Source organism: Hippoglossus hippoglossus, chromosome 13, assembly GCF_009819705.1.
Source record: "Hippoglossus hippoglossus isolate fHipHip1 chromosome 13, fHipHip1.pri, whole genome shotgun sequence".
Lineage (NCBI taxonomy): Eukaryota > Metazoa > Chordata > Actinopteri > Pleuronectiformes > Pleuronectidae > Hippoglossus > Hippoglossus hippoglossus.
The window spans coordinates 16,554,933-16,570,672 of NC_047163.1; the positions used below are offsets into that span (position 1 = coordinate 16,554,933).

The 15,740-nt window shown below is 42.1% G+C and overlaps 1 protein-coding gene and 1 long non-coding RNA gene across 3 annotated transcripts in view; one reads left to right on the forward strand and one right to left on the reverse strand.

The window, feature by feature from the left end:
• grm5b (glutamate receptor, metabotropic 5b) overlaps positions 1–15,740 on the forward strand; it is a 70,442-nt gene that overhangs the window by 5,490 nt on the left and 49,212 nt on the right. For both annotated transcript variants that reach the window (XM_034604921.1, XM_034604922.1), the window contains exons 2-4: positions 3,172–3,572; positions 4,176–4,625; positions 5,317–5,431. In XM_034604921.1, the coding sequence (XP_034460812.1) occupies positions 3,417–3,572; positions 4,176–4,625; positions 5,317–5,431 (721 nt within the window). In that variant the 5' untranslated portion in view covers positions 3,172–3,416. The remainder of the gene's footprint in view (positions 1–3,171; positions 3,573–4,175; positions 4,626–5,316; positions 5,432–15,740) is intronic.
• LOC117773210 overlaps positions 5,028–15,740 on the reverse strand; it is a 237,303-nt gene continuing 226,590 nt past the window's right edge. Inside the window, exon 3 of the long non-coding RNA XR_004615877.1 lies at positions 5,028–5,092. This is a non-coding gene — a long non-coding RNA (uncharacterized LOC117773210). The remainder of the gene's footprint in view (positions 5,093–15,740) is intronic.

A 15,740-nucleotide genomic window follows, 5' to 3' on the forward strand; every position in this document is an offset into this window, starting at 1 on the left:
AGCAAGTAAAGACCGACTGCAGGACTAGGTCTACAGAATCAGTTGTTGTTGCCGTTGTCGTGAACGCGCTGTTTTGGTGATCAACAACGTCACTTACTTTGAGTCCCAGTCGCCCATGCTACAGTGTACTGTTGCCTGTTAATTCAAATTTAATTAATATTGACCGTATCGTGTGGCCATATTGCACCAAAACTGACACTGCACTTCCTCGGGCCCTTAACAATACAAATGACAAATAGTAAGATGAATGGTTCTTGGGATATGCGAGCCACATACAGACACAGATTTCTGGAATTAGTCGATGGATGTATCTCTGCACATATTTAGGAGTGAGTGAGGAGAGTTTGAAAATGATATTTGAATCTTTACATGAGCGTGTCAACTGATAAATAGAGAGGGAGGAAGAGACAGAATAGCATCAGCGACACAGAGCGAGTGTGAGCGAGAGCTGAGTTCAGTTTGATTTGTTCAGTCTTGCTGCAGCAGTCAGTCCTGTTACCATCCTGACACTGTCATGTTAATTACCTTCAGTCAGACTCTGTGTCCCCTGATGCTTCTTTTTATCGCACTCTCCTCCTTTTTCTTTAATCTCCCTCTCTGTCTCCGTTTCTCTTCCTCTACGCTCCCTCTATACACTCCCCCTTTCTTTCTCTCCCCTCTCATGTCCCCCTTTCTTCTCTTCCTCTCCCCATCCTCCCACCCTCTGTCCCTTCATCCAACGAGCCATGTTCCATCTCCATCCTCCATTTCTAGATTTTCACCACACCCCACCTTCACCTTTTTCTACTCTGTTCTCTCCGTCTTCGCCCTCCCCCCATCGACTAACCAGCGACCTCACTGTCACGACCTTGGTCCTGTTTTGCATGGGCAGTTGATGCCATCCTCTGTCGTCTAAACTGTCCCAGCTCGCCTGCTGTTTACGGTCAATTAAATTGCTCCATTGCCGTCAAGTAACAGTATTTGTGTAGCTCTGAGGTTAAGCAAATTATAAAGCTCGCCCATTAATGCAGAGGGATGGCTACTTGAAAGTTTACTCCAGGGAGTTTGGTTGACACAGTATGTTCGGTGCATATCTTGTTGCCTGTACATTTGTTGGAATCATCCACTTAGTGGTTGACTTCTCACATTTTGCAAAGGGGATATTTCACTGTTACTTAACCACTGTTCGCACTTCATTAAATACATGAATTCTGTAATTTATAACAACAAGGTAAATGCAGTGACTCCTGCAGTGACTCCTGCACACATTTTTTCCGGAGGGCCTGTAGTCAGCTGCTCCACACATTTTCTGGAAGTTTTCCTGTCAGACCCCTAGTCAAATATCCGGAATATTTACAGAGAGCGAGTGAGGGTGTTGATTACGTTTCTAACATGCGATGGACTCAAAGCTGGAAGAACAAATATGTCAGGATGATAATTTTAACTGTGATGATAGCGATGCAAGGAGCTCAATTTGGATAGAACACCCAAAATCCAGTATTGAAGTATTAAACAGTACTAGGGTACCCAGGTTGCAGCCTAACCCAAGTTTTGTGGAAATCCGTTCAGGAGTTCTTGCGTAAAGCTGCTGACAAACAAACAAACAAACAAACAAACCAACCAACCATCAAACAAAGAGACAGGGGTGAAAACATACCATCATCGTTATGGCTTTTCAACTGTTAAATGAATCATAAAGGACTTTAAAATGAAATAAAAAAGAAAAATGGTGCAGCCTGAGGTTTTCTGTGACCTTGTTGGTGTCATGGTTTCTACGAGTAAGTGCTGCATAAAACCAAAGATTCCTCACTGCAGCTTTGAGGTGTGATTGTTGTGGTTATTAATATTATTGTGACACAGTGGTGGCTGTGCTCAGTTACAGTGATTTAGAGCCGTTCCCCAGGAAGAGGAGGGCAAGGCCAGACGGCTGGTGTCGTGTTTGTAACACCTCCATACGTAAATGAATTACACTGATCTAGAGCCAGAACCTCGCTCATCTCATTAACCTTCATCTAGAACAAACAATCACTGCTCAATATGTCGTAAAGTATAATGGCCATTTTACAGATTTCATATGCAGCAGTTTGTTCCTATATGTTAATTAAAGTATTGTGAGATTGACATTCGCTTCGTGAGCACGTAAACATGGCGTCAAGTGACAGATATGAGCTCAGGCCTGTGAGGAGGGAAAACACATCATTGATCGACCTGAGATTCTTCAAACGTTTTGCTGTTTATTAAATGCTTGTCACTCTCTGCTCATAAAGAGTTTGAAATCACAACCTTCGCTTAGGAGCAAAAAGTCTTTAAACTTAAAAAAAATAATGTGATAATTATTGATAATGAGTGCTTTTTGAAATTTTTGACCATATGGGCCTGCCCTAGTTTCTACTGTTATTTCCAAGTTTCCCCATGCACTCCACAATATATTAACCTAATTTTGATGGGACTCACATGTTTCCATGTCAAAATTGGAGCTGATGAAAAAGTAGAAGTACATTTCGTCACAGTTTTAAATGCACTTGTCTAAAGAGTGTTATATTGAAGGTGTGTCAAGCTTAACAGGATAGTTCACCCAGAAATGAAAATTCACTCATTATCTACTCACCACTATGCCGATTGAGGGGTGGGTGAAGTGTTTGAGTCCACAAAACACTTCTGGAGTGACATGGGTAAAAAGCATTGGAGCAGAATCCAATACAATTGAAGTAACTGGTGACCAAAGCTTCAGACGTAATAAAACAACAGAAAAAATATAAATATAACCTTCATACTGCTCGTTCGGTGTCCATAAGCCCCCCCGCTATCTTCGCCACTTCCGCTGGACCTTAAGGTTTAAAACACAGTGTAGATGATGCCTTCACCCACCCCTCCATCGGCATAGCAGATAATGAGTGAGTTTTCATTTCTGGGTGAACTATCCCTTTAAGACAGAAGGATGTGTTTCCAGACAGAGCTTTTATAAAAGTAAACATAGGTCAAACTAATGAATTACTGTGTGTGTAGTTTGTGTGTTTGTAAAATCCAGCAGCAGCAAAGATTTTCTAATTCTAACAGCGTCTTCTCTGCTCACAGGTTTATGTGATCATGTCTCTTTCACCTGTTCTTGTGGAGACTGCCTTCTAATTGGGGGAGCCCGGAGTTATGTCAGCCAATGAGACTTAGCCCAGACTTTTCTTTTGAATTTCCCAGGTTGCACTGCTGCACCTGTCTCAGCCATTGCAGTGATGGTGCCACCTTGAAAGCCGAAGGAAGGAAAGAAAAGTGAAGAGGAAGGAATATAACAATCAACCATTTTCCAAAAACTTCCTCTGTGCCCCGAGCTCTTGCCATGGAGAGGATAAGTGTTTGTCGGACACGTAGTTCCCTGTGACGGCTCTGCACGATAAAACTAATCTGAGATCTGCTGCTCCTTCTGTTAACCTTACGGGACCAAGATGACCCTTTGGCTGCTGCTAGTTCTGTCCATTTGGGTGGGACCTGATCGAGCCGGCTCCGCCCATTCCAACGAACGGCGAGTTGTAGCACACATACCTGGCGACATCATCATCGGAGCCTTGTTCTCCGTCCATCACCAGCCGCCTGCTGACAAGGTAATTTGTGTTTTTGTGCCTGTGTACATCTGCAGGATTGTTTTTGAGTGATTATAATTATAGGAATTCAGTGTTTGTGACAGTACATTTTCTGATTCACTGACCTTCACGTGTCATCACACCTGGGTTTGAGAAAAGCTCTTTTAAAAATGTCCTTAGAGTTGAGACAGAAAATGTATAAAATGATGGTTAGGATCATTACTGGAGATAATTTTTGGCCCAATTTGCAATGTTTTGTGCAGAGTCATAATGTTGCTCTGCTTATTAGGAGCCAATTTGTAGTATGGGTACCTCTGTGTGAGTCCATGGACATCCAGCCTCCATTAGCTGACCCCACTGGCTTTTAAGCGTTTTTCCATCTCATTATGGATAATTGCAAACGGGAAGAAAATCACTCTTTGAACATGGCAGCCACGTGAACATAAGACCAATTCTAGTCCAACAGTGATGCAGCCATGCATTAAAATCTTCATTTTTAAAAAGTGTCTTAATGTTTTTGTCTGAGTAATAAATGCCATTAACAGTACTGTCAGCATAAAGACAACATTGTTACCTAAATGTTATTGCAATTTTATTTTGTTTGATTCCGTCTTGTCTGCGCAGGTACACGAGCGCAAGTGTGGTGCAGTGCGAGAGCAGTACGGGATCCAGAGGGTGGAAGCCATGATGCACACGCTGGACCGCATCAACAGTGACCCGCACATCCTTCCCAACATCACCCTTGGCTGTGAGATCCGGGACTCGTGTTGGCACTCGGCCGTGGCTCTGGAGCAGAGCATCGAGTTCATACGGGATTCGCTTGTCTCCTCCGATGAGGCGGAGGAGTGGGGTGGAGGAGGCTCTTGGGGAGGAGGAGGGGGAGGGGGAGGTGGCGGAGGACCGACAATGAAGTGCGCTGACCCCTCTGCCACTCCGATGCGGGGGAAGAAGCCTATAGTGGGGCTGATTGGACCGGGGTCGAGCTCAGTGGCCATCCAGGTTCAGAACCTTCTACAGCTGTTCAACATACCACAGATTGCCTACTCTGCCACCAGTATGGACCTCAGTGACAAGGTGAGACCATGTCTTTCAATCCAAATGACCTCTAGTTACTGGCACATGCATATTAAGGCTCATTTGTGCTGCCTTTAAGTATGAAAAGAGATGCGTCTGTTCCAAACGATGCAACCGTCACTCCCCATGTATTTCCCTGCGTCTTTTATGTTGCCATGGTTGTTAAGCAGTACCTCCAGCAGAGGGGAGTGCAGAGTGGAGATTTTCAGAAAACAAGAAAACATGGCGACGGTGGAGGAGGTTGTGATAATGTTCCTCTAAAGAGGAAAAAGTGTCTGTTCCTCCCTTTGTCAAGGCAAAGTAACATCGTATAGATACCTGTAGTCTCCCACCAACTCTTAAGCCCATTTTCCGTTTGTAAAAAAAAACACTAACGGCCACAAACACTAGCTACCTACACTGCCCCCTATGATTTCCGGTGGTACTGCTTTGTTTTGTATGTCCGTATCCATAAGCTTTCAGAAGACCTGAAAGCTTATGGATACCCTTACCCTGTACATATATATACTTATAATGTTGAGCATGAATGAGCCTTTAGGGAGTTCGTTAGAGAGAGATTATATTGCTGCAACCTGAATTTAATTGTAACTATATAAAATGACCCAGTGCTTCCTAGTAACTGATTTATAATGAATGATATTAGAGATCCTGACAACTCAACTTTTCATTGATTTGGCTTCCATTGTCTCAGAGCCTCTATAAGTACTTTATGCGGGTGGTGCCTTCAGATGCCCAGCAGGCAAGAGCCATGGTGGACATTGTCAAGAGATACAACTGGAGCTACGTGTCTGCTATTCACACCGAAGGTACAACTACCCACACAGTCTGTCTTTTGAACTTCTCTTCTCAGCTCAGACATGCCTGCACCAACTCTCCTCTTTTTGTTTTGTTCTCTCTTCCTCTCTCTGTCTTGGTGCTATGTGCTTTGCTCCTCATATGTGTTTTACTGATATCTTGTCCACCTATTTTATCTGCAGCAGCACTATATGTAGAAAGTCCTTGATTGCTCTCACAAGTCCAGTTGTAAAAGAAAAATGTCGCTGCTTCACAAAAAAATGAACTTTTTCAGAAAAGCTTTTTCAGTGCAAGGACAAGAAGAAAGAGGGAGTTTAGGGAGAGGGGTATGTGCTGCACTGTAGCAGAGAGGGAGGTGCTTTCAAAAGAGATGAGATTTCAGCTCATGGAAGGATAGGAGATATAAAATAAATCACTGTAATTTCGGTTGAAACTAGCGGGATGCCAAGAAGTTGATGAGGTGGAAGTTCCATAAAACGGCAGAGAAGGTCAGCAGGTAACGGCTGGAGGACAGAGGAGCAAATGGGGAGAACAGGTGGTTGCCACGGTGCCAGAAATAAGTGTCTGGGGAAAAGCAGACATTGTGCCACAGATCATGATCAAAGGAAGATGAAGCATTGTGTGTCATCATCCTTAAGTATCTTATAACTCAAAACAATATGAGCCAGTATCTTTACAATGATAGAGGCAAGGAAAAGCTGTATGAAGGTTTACTCACTCACTCGTTCACAGGTTGAGTCACTTGGTTTACTGGTGCCTCCGCAGTAAACAGTGTGACAGCGACAGGAAGTGGAGGACAATGCACTGACTGTGTGTTTTTCTTGTTGAACCTGGTGTGTGATAAAGAGCGATAAACACACACACACACACACACACACACACACACACACACACACACACACACACACACACACACACACACACACACACACACACACACGAACACCTCTAACACACTTGAACATGAACACCTCCAACACACACATGCCTTTGGCATTGCCTGAGGACAGCATTTGAATTGATGAAGTGTGCGAGTGTGTGAGAGGTGTTAGAGGTGTTCATGTATGTGTGTGTGCACTAGATGTTTGCTAATGAATGTAGAGAATAAATTAGACGTGGGTGTATGGAATTTGTGATGAGGAAGAACAAACGTAATGTGATGCAGTTGTTGACTTCAAAGTTATAAAATGTGCCGCACAAAAATGGAAACGTGTGCAGCATTCAAAATAATTAAAATTTTGAAAATGAGTAAAAAAAACAGCAAATTATTTAATTTAATGTCATAAATATGTCTGATTAAGTAATTTAAATGTAAAATAATATAGAATATTTGAAGCAATTGATTCAAATTGATTTAATCCTGTAAACACACTACATCATGAGAGATTTGAAATAAAACAAATTAAACTCTGCTAACAACATTTCTTCACATATGTATTAAACCATATTTGCAATCTGTCTACATTTGTTTAGATGTTGATTTACAGAAAAATCACCCTGCATATCTTTAACATTATAGTGTCAGAAACAACATTTGTCTTCTGTATGACATTTACTTTTGCCTTCTCAGGAGACTGACTTCCATATATCTAATATATATGTGTGTGTGTGTGTATGTGGCCTTGCTGTTGTGCTGCTATTAATCTTAGCAGTAAGACAGGGAGGGTGTGTAAGTGCAGGCATTAGTGTTTACGACAGTTCTTGTCAGTGTGTGTACCACTGTGTGTGTGTTTGTCAGGAAAGCATTGGTCTTTTTATTTGCTCAGACAGGTGTGTTTGACCTTGGAACTGGTCCTCAAGGTCGGCCGCTGCCTCCGACAACACAATCGCTCTCAGACACTGAGAGCCAGAGAGGGAGAGAGGGCGGGGGAGGAGGCGGCAGAGAGGAGAAGGAAAGAATTAGGAAGGGATGGGAGAAAAGCGAGAGGAACAGAGAGAGAAAGGGAGTGATGAAGAGCAGAGGCAAGGGATAGGAAAGACATCAGAGAGGCAGAGAGAGTGAGGGGAAGGCGGGGAGGACTACGAAGCAGGAACGGAGGAAATAAAGGGTTTATTGAGAAAATATGAGGAAGAAAAATGGGTGTGAGGGACGTGGGAGGAAGAGAGAATGGGGAAAGCAATGATTACAGTGCCAGAAAACCACAGAAGACAGAGTACAAGTGTGTCTATGTGTGTGTGTAGTGCTAGCGATAGATAAGAGTATACAGGAGCTGCAGATTCGGAGAAAGATGGTCGAGGGGGCTTAAGTTTACAGCGACTCATTAATTCTCTGCATTAACATTTTGCATCTCGAGGCAAGAGATTATGGAAACTGATATGCAAGAAGCTGAATAATACATGTAATATCACAGAGTAATTACAGTGAAATAATGAAATAATATTTGAGGGGAGTATACCCGATGAGAGACTATACTCTCTCATCGGGGGATTACATGCCCTCTGGGTTTGACAGTATCTCTTTCCAGTTGTGGCTGCAGTGCTGAAAACCGATGCACAGTCCAGTGCTCCTCTAGGGTGTGAGATGGACATGTAGAAACTCTTGAGCTCAGTCATACAAAACAACAGGGTCCTGCTGTCACGCATGTTTTAATGGGAGCAGCTGGTTATGAGATTACGTCAAAATCCAGTCCTCAAACATTAGATAATAGCAATGTTTGCAAACCTGAGAGAAACACTGTCTCAGTCAGGCTCATGACTGTGCTTTTTTTTATGCCTCCCACCACAAGCGATTTGGGTTGTCCATCTGCCCGTCCCATTCTTCTGAACACGATATCTCAAGAATACCTTGAGGACTTTCTTCAAATTTGGAGGAAAACGCTGGACAAAACTAACCTGATTAGAGTTCGGTGGTCAAAGGTCATGGCCGTTATAACCGGACAATACACGTTTTTGCCTGTGAATGCAATATCTTTGGTGGCCCAAGGTCAATAGTTAAGGTCAAGGTGACCTCACAAACCACATTTTTTGCATTGTGAATGTAAAATCTCAAAAACACCGTGAGAGACTTTTTCAGATTTTATACAAATGTTCACTTGGACTCACAGATGAACTGATTAAATATTGGTGTTCCAAGATCAAACATTAAAGCCTTCATATTTTGACCAGTTGTCACTTGGACTGAAAAATTAGCTGAGATCAAATGTCACAGTGACCTCAAATAAGTCTGGAAAAAAAGTTGTTGCTCGACTATATGCACTGGTTGACAGAGGCATAGTACACCAGGGTGGTAAATGTACTTTTTACCAAGGCTAATTTAAATGTATAAAATGAGCCATTATAGTTGGTACATATAGTGGTAGTATAAGATTAATTGTAGCACACCAGAGGTAAGATGATCAACAGTGTATGCAAATGTGTGTAAATGCAAATTACAAATTACGACAGACTTCATAGTCATACTCATACAGCTGACATCTATGGGATTTATCAGCCATAGGGGGAATAGTGCTATTCCAACACATTGATGTCTGTGCTCCAACAGGCAGAGGAGAAGCAGTCTTACAGATCATAGAATAAAGGCTTTGTAGAGCACCCCAGGGAGACCGGCCTGAGTTAACAGTGCTCCTCTGTTTCACCAGGCACTGTAAAGGGAAAAGATGGAGCTGTCCATTGCTCCACATCAGCATTTTCCTCCCCCCCATCATCAACTTCAAATGTTGCTTGCATGTAGTATACCTCATAGCGTGTGCATAATGTGCTGCGGTCGTAGCACATTACACTAAAGGGAATAGTGATGATCATCATCCTCCTCTATTTTGTGTCTCTTCTCTCTTTCTTCGCCTCCCTCTCTCATTTCTCTCTGTGTCACTCAGCTTAGTTCACTTCAGCTCATTGGTTTTATTGACATGAAATTTGACAGGTGGCACCAACAGAAACGGATCAATCTGTCAATAAATCAAGATGTCAACCTTCTCTCCACCTCTCTACTCTCACTCTCATTTCTCTCTTTTGTTTGTCTTGGCTGTTTGGATCCTGACACCACTGATTCTCTCCCTCTTCCATTATCTGTTTCATCCCTTTCTTTTCCCATCATCCCTCTTTTTAGTTCATCACCCCCCTCTCTCTCTTTCTCTAACCTGACATGCTCTTTGCTTATTTAACTGTGGTAGCGAGATTGAGGAAGATGAAAGTGGGATGTGTTGGGAGGGTTAGTGTGGAGAGAGGAATAATGAATGAGGGAGAGGAGGATGACAGAATTTGGCATCATCTCTGGCAGTGTTGCATCAGGGTGAAGATTCATTAAGAGGGTTCATGGGCCAGTTTCTGGTAGAGCTCCATTAAACCAGAGCTCCTCTGTTGTTTAATGGGTCTGGGTCACAGGACTTCATCAGATCAAACTGGCGCGGGCTCAGTTTTCAGAAGTCATGTTCCAGGAATCAGTTTATTGACTTTTGTTAAGTTAGATGGGGGGGGTTGTCTGAGCTGTGCCATAGTAAAACAGGTTGGTACCGTCTGGCAGTTGGTGCAGTGCCATTGTTTGTTATATAATTTACTCTGCAAAGGATTTATATTTGTGAGTTTGATTGTGTGTGTATGGCAGCATTTCAAAGAGTGGAACATTTCCTTTAATCTTACAACTCAGCTGTGGACTGAATGGGATTTTAAATTATAAACATTAAAGTCAAGGGAAATGTCGGGACTCTCGGTGCACTAGAGCTGTCAAGTTTTCCAAATATCAAGCTTGAACAAATTTGACATGAAACTAGCGTACGTGCAGTCAAACAAGGTTGAACACTTGCCGGTGCTCGGCTCGGTCTGTGGTGCACAGTCACACATACGCAAATGCGAAGGGAACAGAGGGTTCACCAAAGTTGAGCTCTACGCAAGCCATGCTACGCTTTTCCAAAGGAAGCAAATGTTCCTCCGTGCTCACACAGATTGGAAGTGAACGGGAAGTGAAGGTTCAGAACTGACACTTTGTGTGTGTGTGAGAGGGCCCTCTGGCTGTTGCATGGTACAAAGTCGACAAACAGCCTTACCTTTGTTCAGGTAGAGTGCTTTTACTTTGAAATGGGTTCGGGAAGTGTTAGAAATACGTTTGTGACATAGACAGATACATATTTTGTTTCACAGCTTTAATGTTTATCTGATGAATTTATGTCACAAACATAAATGGTTGCAACACTTTCTGTATGTGTTTCAAAATAAAAGCACTCCAGTGTTTCTGTTGACCAAATCCATTCTTTTGTTTAAAAAGTGTTTTTTATCGTGAAATATTAGCTGGAGCGGAAGGTGCACGGCTTCATACTGTATAGTACCGGTATTTATTTGAGTACACAGGACTACTTTTATGCAAGGAAATATTCATATTTATGGCCATATTCAAGGCAACGCCTATATGTAAAAACATTGTGCTGCAGTAGCAGCTCCTCTGGAAAAATATATCGTTGAACTGAGAAGCTAAATATTGTGCATTGAACAGATGCTGTTAATATGCATTGATATTAATATATATAATATATATTTATGCCCATAGATTCAGCCTTTAACGGAAATTGCAAAAAATAATAAATATGACCCTCCTAAGTGTTTTTTAGAAGATATCAGGGTGGTAGACCTCGGTTTACATTTGGAATTAAAAAGTGATCTTGGGCTCGAAAAGGTTGGTGACCACTGATGTAGAACATAAAACACTTCCACACACCAATGCATTGGTGTTGTGATTGTCTGCTCACAGGGGTTTTACTTGCTAGCTTCCTGCATTTTTCTAGGAAGACAATGTTACATTACTTGCTTATTACTTTATTGATAGGTCAAGAGGACATGCAATTGGTCAAACTGTGGTCAATGCCTGGATCACGAGGCAAGCGACTTCAGGTGCTCTTCTGGACTGTATATTTTGATTTGAAACTGGTAATTTCAGTTCAAATATGAACTTTTCCCAGTTCAAAAGAATGTGACAGCCCTACGTTGCACGATTACTAATCTGCTAATTACTTTTTTTCTTCCATCAACCATTGCACCTCTTTTCTTCTATTCTTCTATTAATATAAACCGATGTCTGAAAAATACTGGTTGCAGACATGGGTTGTTGAAAGTGACTGTGTAGTAGAATTTCTATTTGATTGTTTGAAGTTCAGAAAGTAAGATTTCTGGGCACAAACATAGTTTATTTTTAGATTCAGAGTTTCCCCAGTATAGAATAAAAGCACAGCACAAGTGGAGCTCGGGGGGAAAAGTACGCCTGCGGAGAGAACCATGGTTATGGCCCTAAAACTGCAAATAAGCATCATGTCTGTAGCCTGGAGCTATTTTCACTGCAAAAAGCAGGAGACGATAGACACGGACGTATAATAAGAAAATATGAAAATATATTCAACTGCTTATTTTTAAAAAGACAGAGTCTAAAAGTCCTAATGTTAAGTGATCCCTTATGGTCTTTCAGTTTTAAAAAACTCAATTAATGGTTTGGACTGAGCTACTAACGGACATTAGATTCCTGCGGTATGGCTTCCAGGGATAGAAATGAGAAAATGTATCATGCAGCGATATACCAAAACATCCAGGGGAAAGAATTACACACTAAGAGACAGAGAGAAGGAGGATATCATGATCACAAGGGAGAAAGATGGACAAGGAGGAGGCTGGGACTCCTGCAGGATGAAGATCTAGATAAAAAACTTCTGGAATGAGCCATCGGCGGTCAGGGGGATAGTGAGAGGTCTCAGGACGGCTGATGGTCCTCTACAGAAAGCCTGAGTGAAAAGACAGGGCAGGGAGGAAAAGATAGGGAATGGGAGAAGGAGACAACATGGACCATAGACTGTATATAAAGATAGATGAAATAACAGCTGCCCAAAAGGGAGGAAGCTAAAGGGATTTCCACCTGGTGGCTGGCTGCAGTACAGGTCATAGATATTTCCTCCTCCATGTTCGTGGACATGACATAGGCTTTAATAAAAAGTCAAATACTTCCTCTCAAAGATGAAGATTAATGTTATGGCGCTTTACAGCTGAGACTGACTCGTAATTAGTTGAACATAATTAGTCGGTGTGATACCTCACTATTGCGCAGACTCTGGCTTCAAATCCGCAAGTTGAGTTGAGGGGACTGTACAGTTTTTTTAGTGATGGAACAGAGATGTTACAAAGGTCAAATATCGGTGACACGAATGAGTGAAATTGATTCCATGAAAGCTGTAACAGGCCGAGAATCGAGCCCTGGGGTACTCCATATTTCAAATCCCCAAATATTTGATTCAAAATGTTTTTTTTGGTGATAAAGTTTGACTTTATCCAAGTGAAAGCCAGGCCTGTCAAGTCAAGTAGTATAAAATCAACTATGATACCAAAAGCTGCAGTGAGATCAAGTAAGAGAAGCACAGAGGTCGATTCCTGAATCCATAGCCAGCAGAAGATGATCCACTTTAGTCAGTGCAGATTTAGTGGGTTCAAAAAGATTGATACTCAGACAGTTCTAATAAGAAAAGGTTGGAAGTTTGTGTCCATATATTTTCCGCTGTTATGTTGTTGAACTTTGTCAACAGTACAAATGTCAGTGAACCATACTGCCCCATGGTTTTACTGTGCTTTATTGTTGCAACACTCAAGATGTCAGATAGAGTAGTGTTGGCATTGGTCAGGATTGAGGATAAATGGAGAGATGACAAGATAAAGAGAGAGGGATTAAGGGAAAGAGGAGGAGAGGGAAGGAGGTACCCTTTTTCCTCATCATGTTTAAAACTTAACTGTGTGTTGTTTTTTTCTCTGGGTGAAGCCGTGAAAGGAAGGGATGACGCATGAAAAGAGGAAGCAGACGAGGAAGGGAGAGAGGGGGAAGGTGTAATTGCATGTAATAGACCTGATAAAAGTGACAGGACGATGAGGATGGTAATTGAGAAGAAAGGAGTAATGGAGGAAGGGTGAGAGGGGGAGGGAGGGAAGGAAACGAGAGGAGAAGCAACACAGAACCACCTGCTTTCTGTGTATTTTTACTGCCTGTTTTGCTGCTAAGACACTTCAGTTATGCATTTGATTGAATATTGTAATTTATTGTAATACATCAGATGGATAACAAGAAGATGAGGAGAGATCAAAGAATAGAGGGTAGAAGTGCAAGAGGGGCACTCAGCGATAAGGTTTCTGTCCTTTTCAATTTTCATGTCGTTCGAAATTTTTTTGTCTAAGCTGTTTTTGTTCTATTTGTTTTATCAATGAAATTATACATTCAAAAATTGTGATTAAAGGGAGAGCAACAAAAGGTAAAAAAAAAAACGTGTGGAGGTCCCAGTTGTGTTGTTTGTTTCAATAGGAGGTAAAGAAACAAAGGAAGTTACTAAATGAGTGAAGAGAGTTTGAGGAAGATGGTTTACTGTAGAACTGGATTGTCATCTGCGGGAGCTTATTGCTATAGTTATGTGTAAGTGACAGCGTCTATAAAGGTAGACGGCATGGCTTCTTTCCAAAAGTGAAGCCAAAGCGCCCTGATCAAACCCTGGTGGCTGCCTCCTCCATGTTTGTTGAAGGGACATGGACCAAATTCCAGCCAATATACAATATATCCATTCCGTATATCTTTTTGAGAGAGTGGGGCTGGAGTTGATCAAGCACATCGCAGGGCCAACATACAGAGACACAGACAAACACTCACATTCACATCGATGGATATGCATGTACTTGGACTGTGGGAAGGAACATGTAAACGCAACATAGGTAGATTCCGATTTTTTTTAACTGGGAACCCTAGCTGTGAGGCAAAAGTGCTGACCTCTCCACCGCTGTACGTAAAAATTACTCATGAAAAAAATGTTTCTCAAAGATGGTTTCTATCATTTTAGGTGATTTAGTTGTTTTCCCACTGATGTTTATTCAAGTGTTAATTTTTCTGGTAAGCTTGGTTTTTATTTGCTAATTGAGACTGACTAGCGATTGGTTGAGCTTGTGTATCGGGGGGAACCTCGATACACAAGCTCCATTCCTCGATCACTACTACGCAGACTCTGGCTCCAAATGACTTTATTGGCACAAGATGGCAGTGTTCATATCTGGGTTATTTTAGCTTAATTTCTGGGTAGTGGGAGGAAGTGGTGACGTGTCGTCCATCTTTAAACACAGTCTATGATTTGGAGGGTTTGGCCTGTGTTTGTTCTGGGAGAAGTCAAGTCCAATGGAAAACTAAAATCAGAGAGGTGACACCAGGAGACAACAGGGAGGGTTATGTGAGTCGATCAAATGCTTGATTGAGGCAGTGCAGAACTGAACTCCAACAACTCAAATTTCTGTGGTTTGACTTTGAATTTAGCAATAACTAGCTATTAATCCAGAGTGTCTCACTTGTTATTTTCTGGTTTTAGTTTTTTTACCCATCATCAGAACAGCATTAAATCCCTTAATGATCATCAATATTCCTCTAATTTGTCAAGAGATTAGGAAATCAAGTAGGAAATCCAGTTAGTGTTGTGCTGCAGCAGCGAGGAAGAGAAGACAGACTGGATAGATACTGTCTTCTCGTTGGTTGTAGCGGTATCTGATGAATATGTGTGCGTAGGTGGGTTTTTGTTTGGAAAGGGATACGAGCATAAGTGTATTATTGTGTGCCCGTAATGTTAAGTTGCATAGAGAGAGTGCATGTGTGTTTGAGAAATTCAGAGACAGAAATGGAGTGATGAAGAGACACATGACAAGCTTACAGCATTTGAGAGCGGTGTCTCGCACACAAATCCCTGTTGAGACCAGAGTGAAGTAGGTTACAAGCTTTATCGATTTTGACGATGGTAACAGTACGATCGTGTGTGTGTGTGTGTGTGTGTGTGTGTGTGTGTGTGTGTGTGTGTGTGTGTGTGTGTGTGTGTGTGTGTGTGTGTGTGTGTGTGTGTGTGTGTGTGTGTGTGTGTGTGTGTGTGTGTGTGTGTGTGTGTGTGTGTGTGTGTGTGAGACTCTGTACCATCTGTCTCCCACCCCTCTCACTGAGACACTAATTACAGGACTTTACACTTTGCTCGACCACACTCATCATTGGCCCGTCTATACACACACAGACACACACTGTGATGCCGCAGCGGTCAGGGATTGTGGAACCTCTTCTGCTTTCTCTGTACGTTGCGTCTCTTTTCTTCCCCTGCTGTGATTCACCATCTCTTCTCCTCTTTTCTCTCATCTCTATCCCTTTATACCGTTTTCCTAAATTTTTTCTCATTTGACCTCTTCTTCCCTCTCTTTATCAACCTCAGTAGAGCAAAGATCAATGATGTCTAATTAGGCTGCTTTCTGTTATTGATAACACACACAGTAAAAAAAAAAGGAGGAAACAAGCCATATCAATCTCATTGAGTGAGGAAAGAGAAACAAACACCGGAAAAAGGAGGATGTGACAAGGAGATG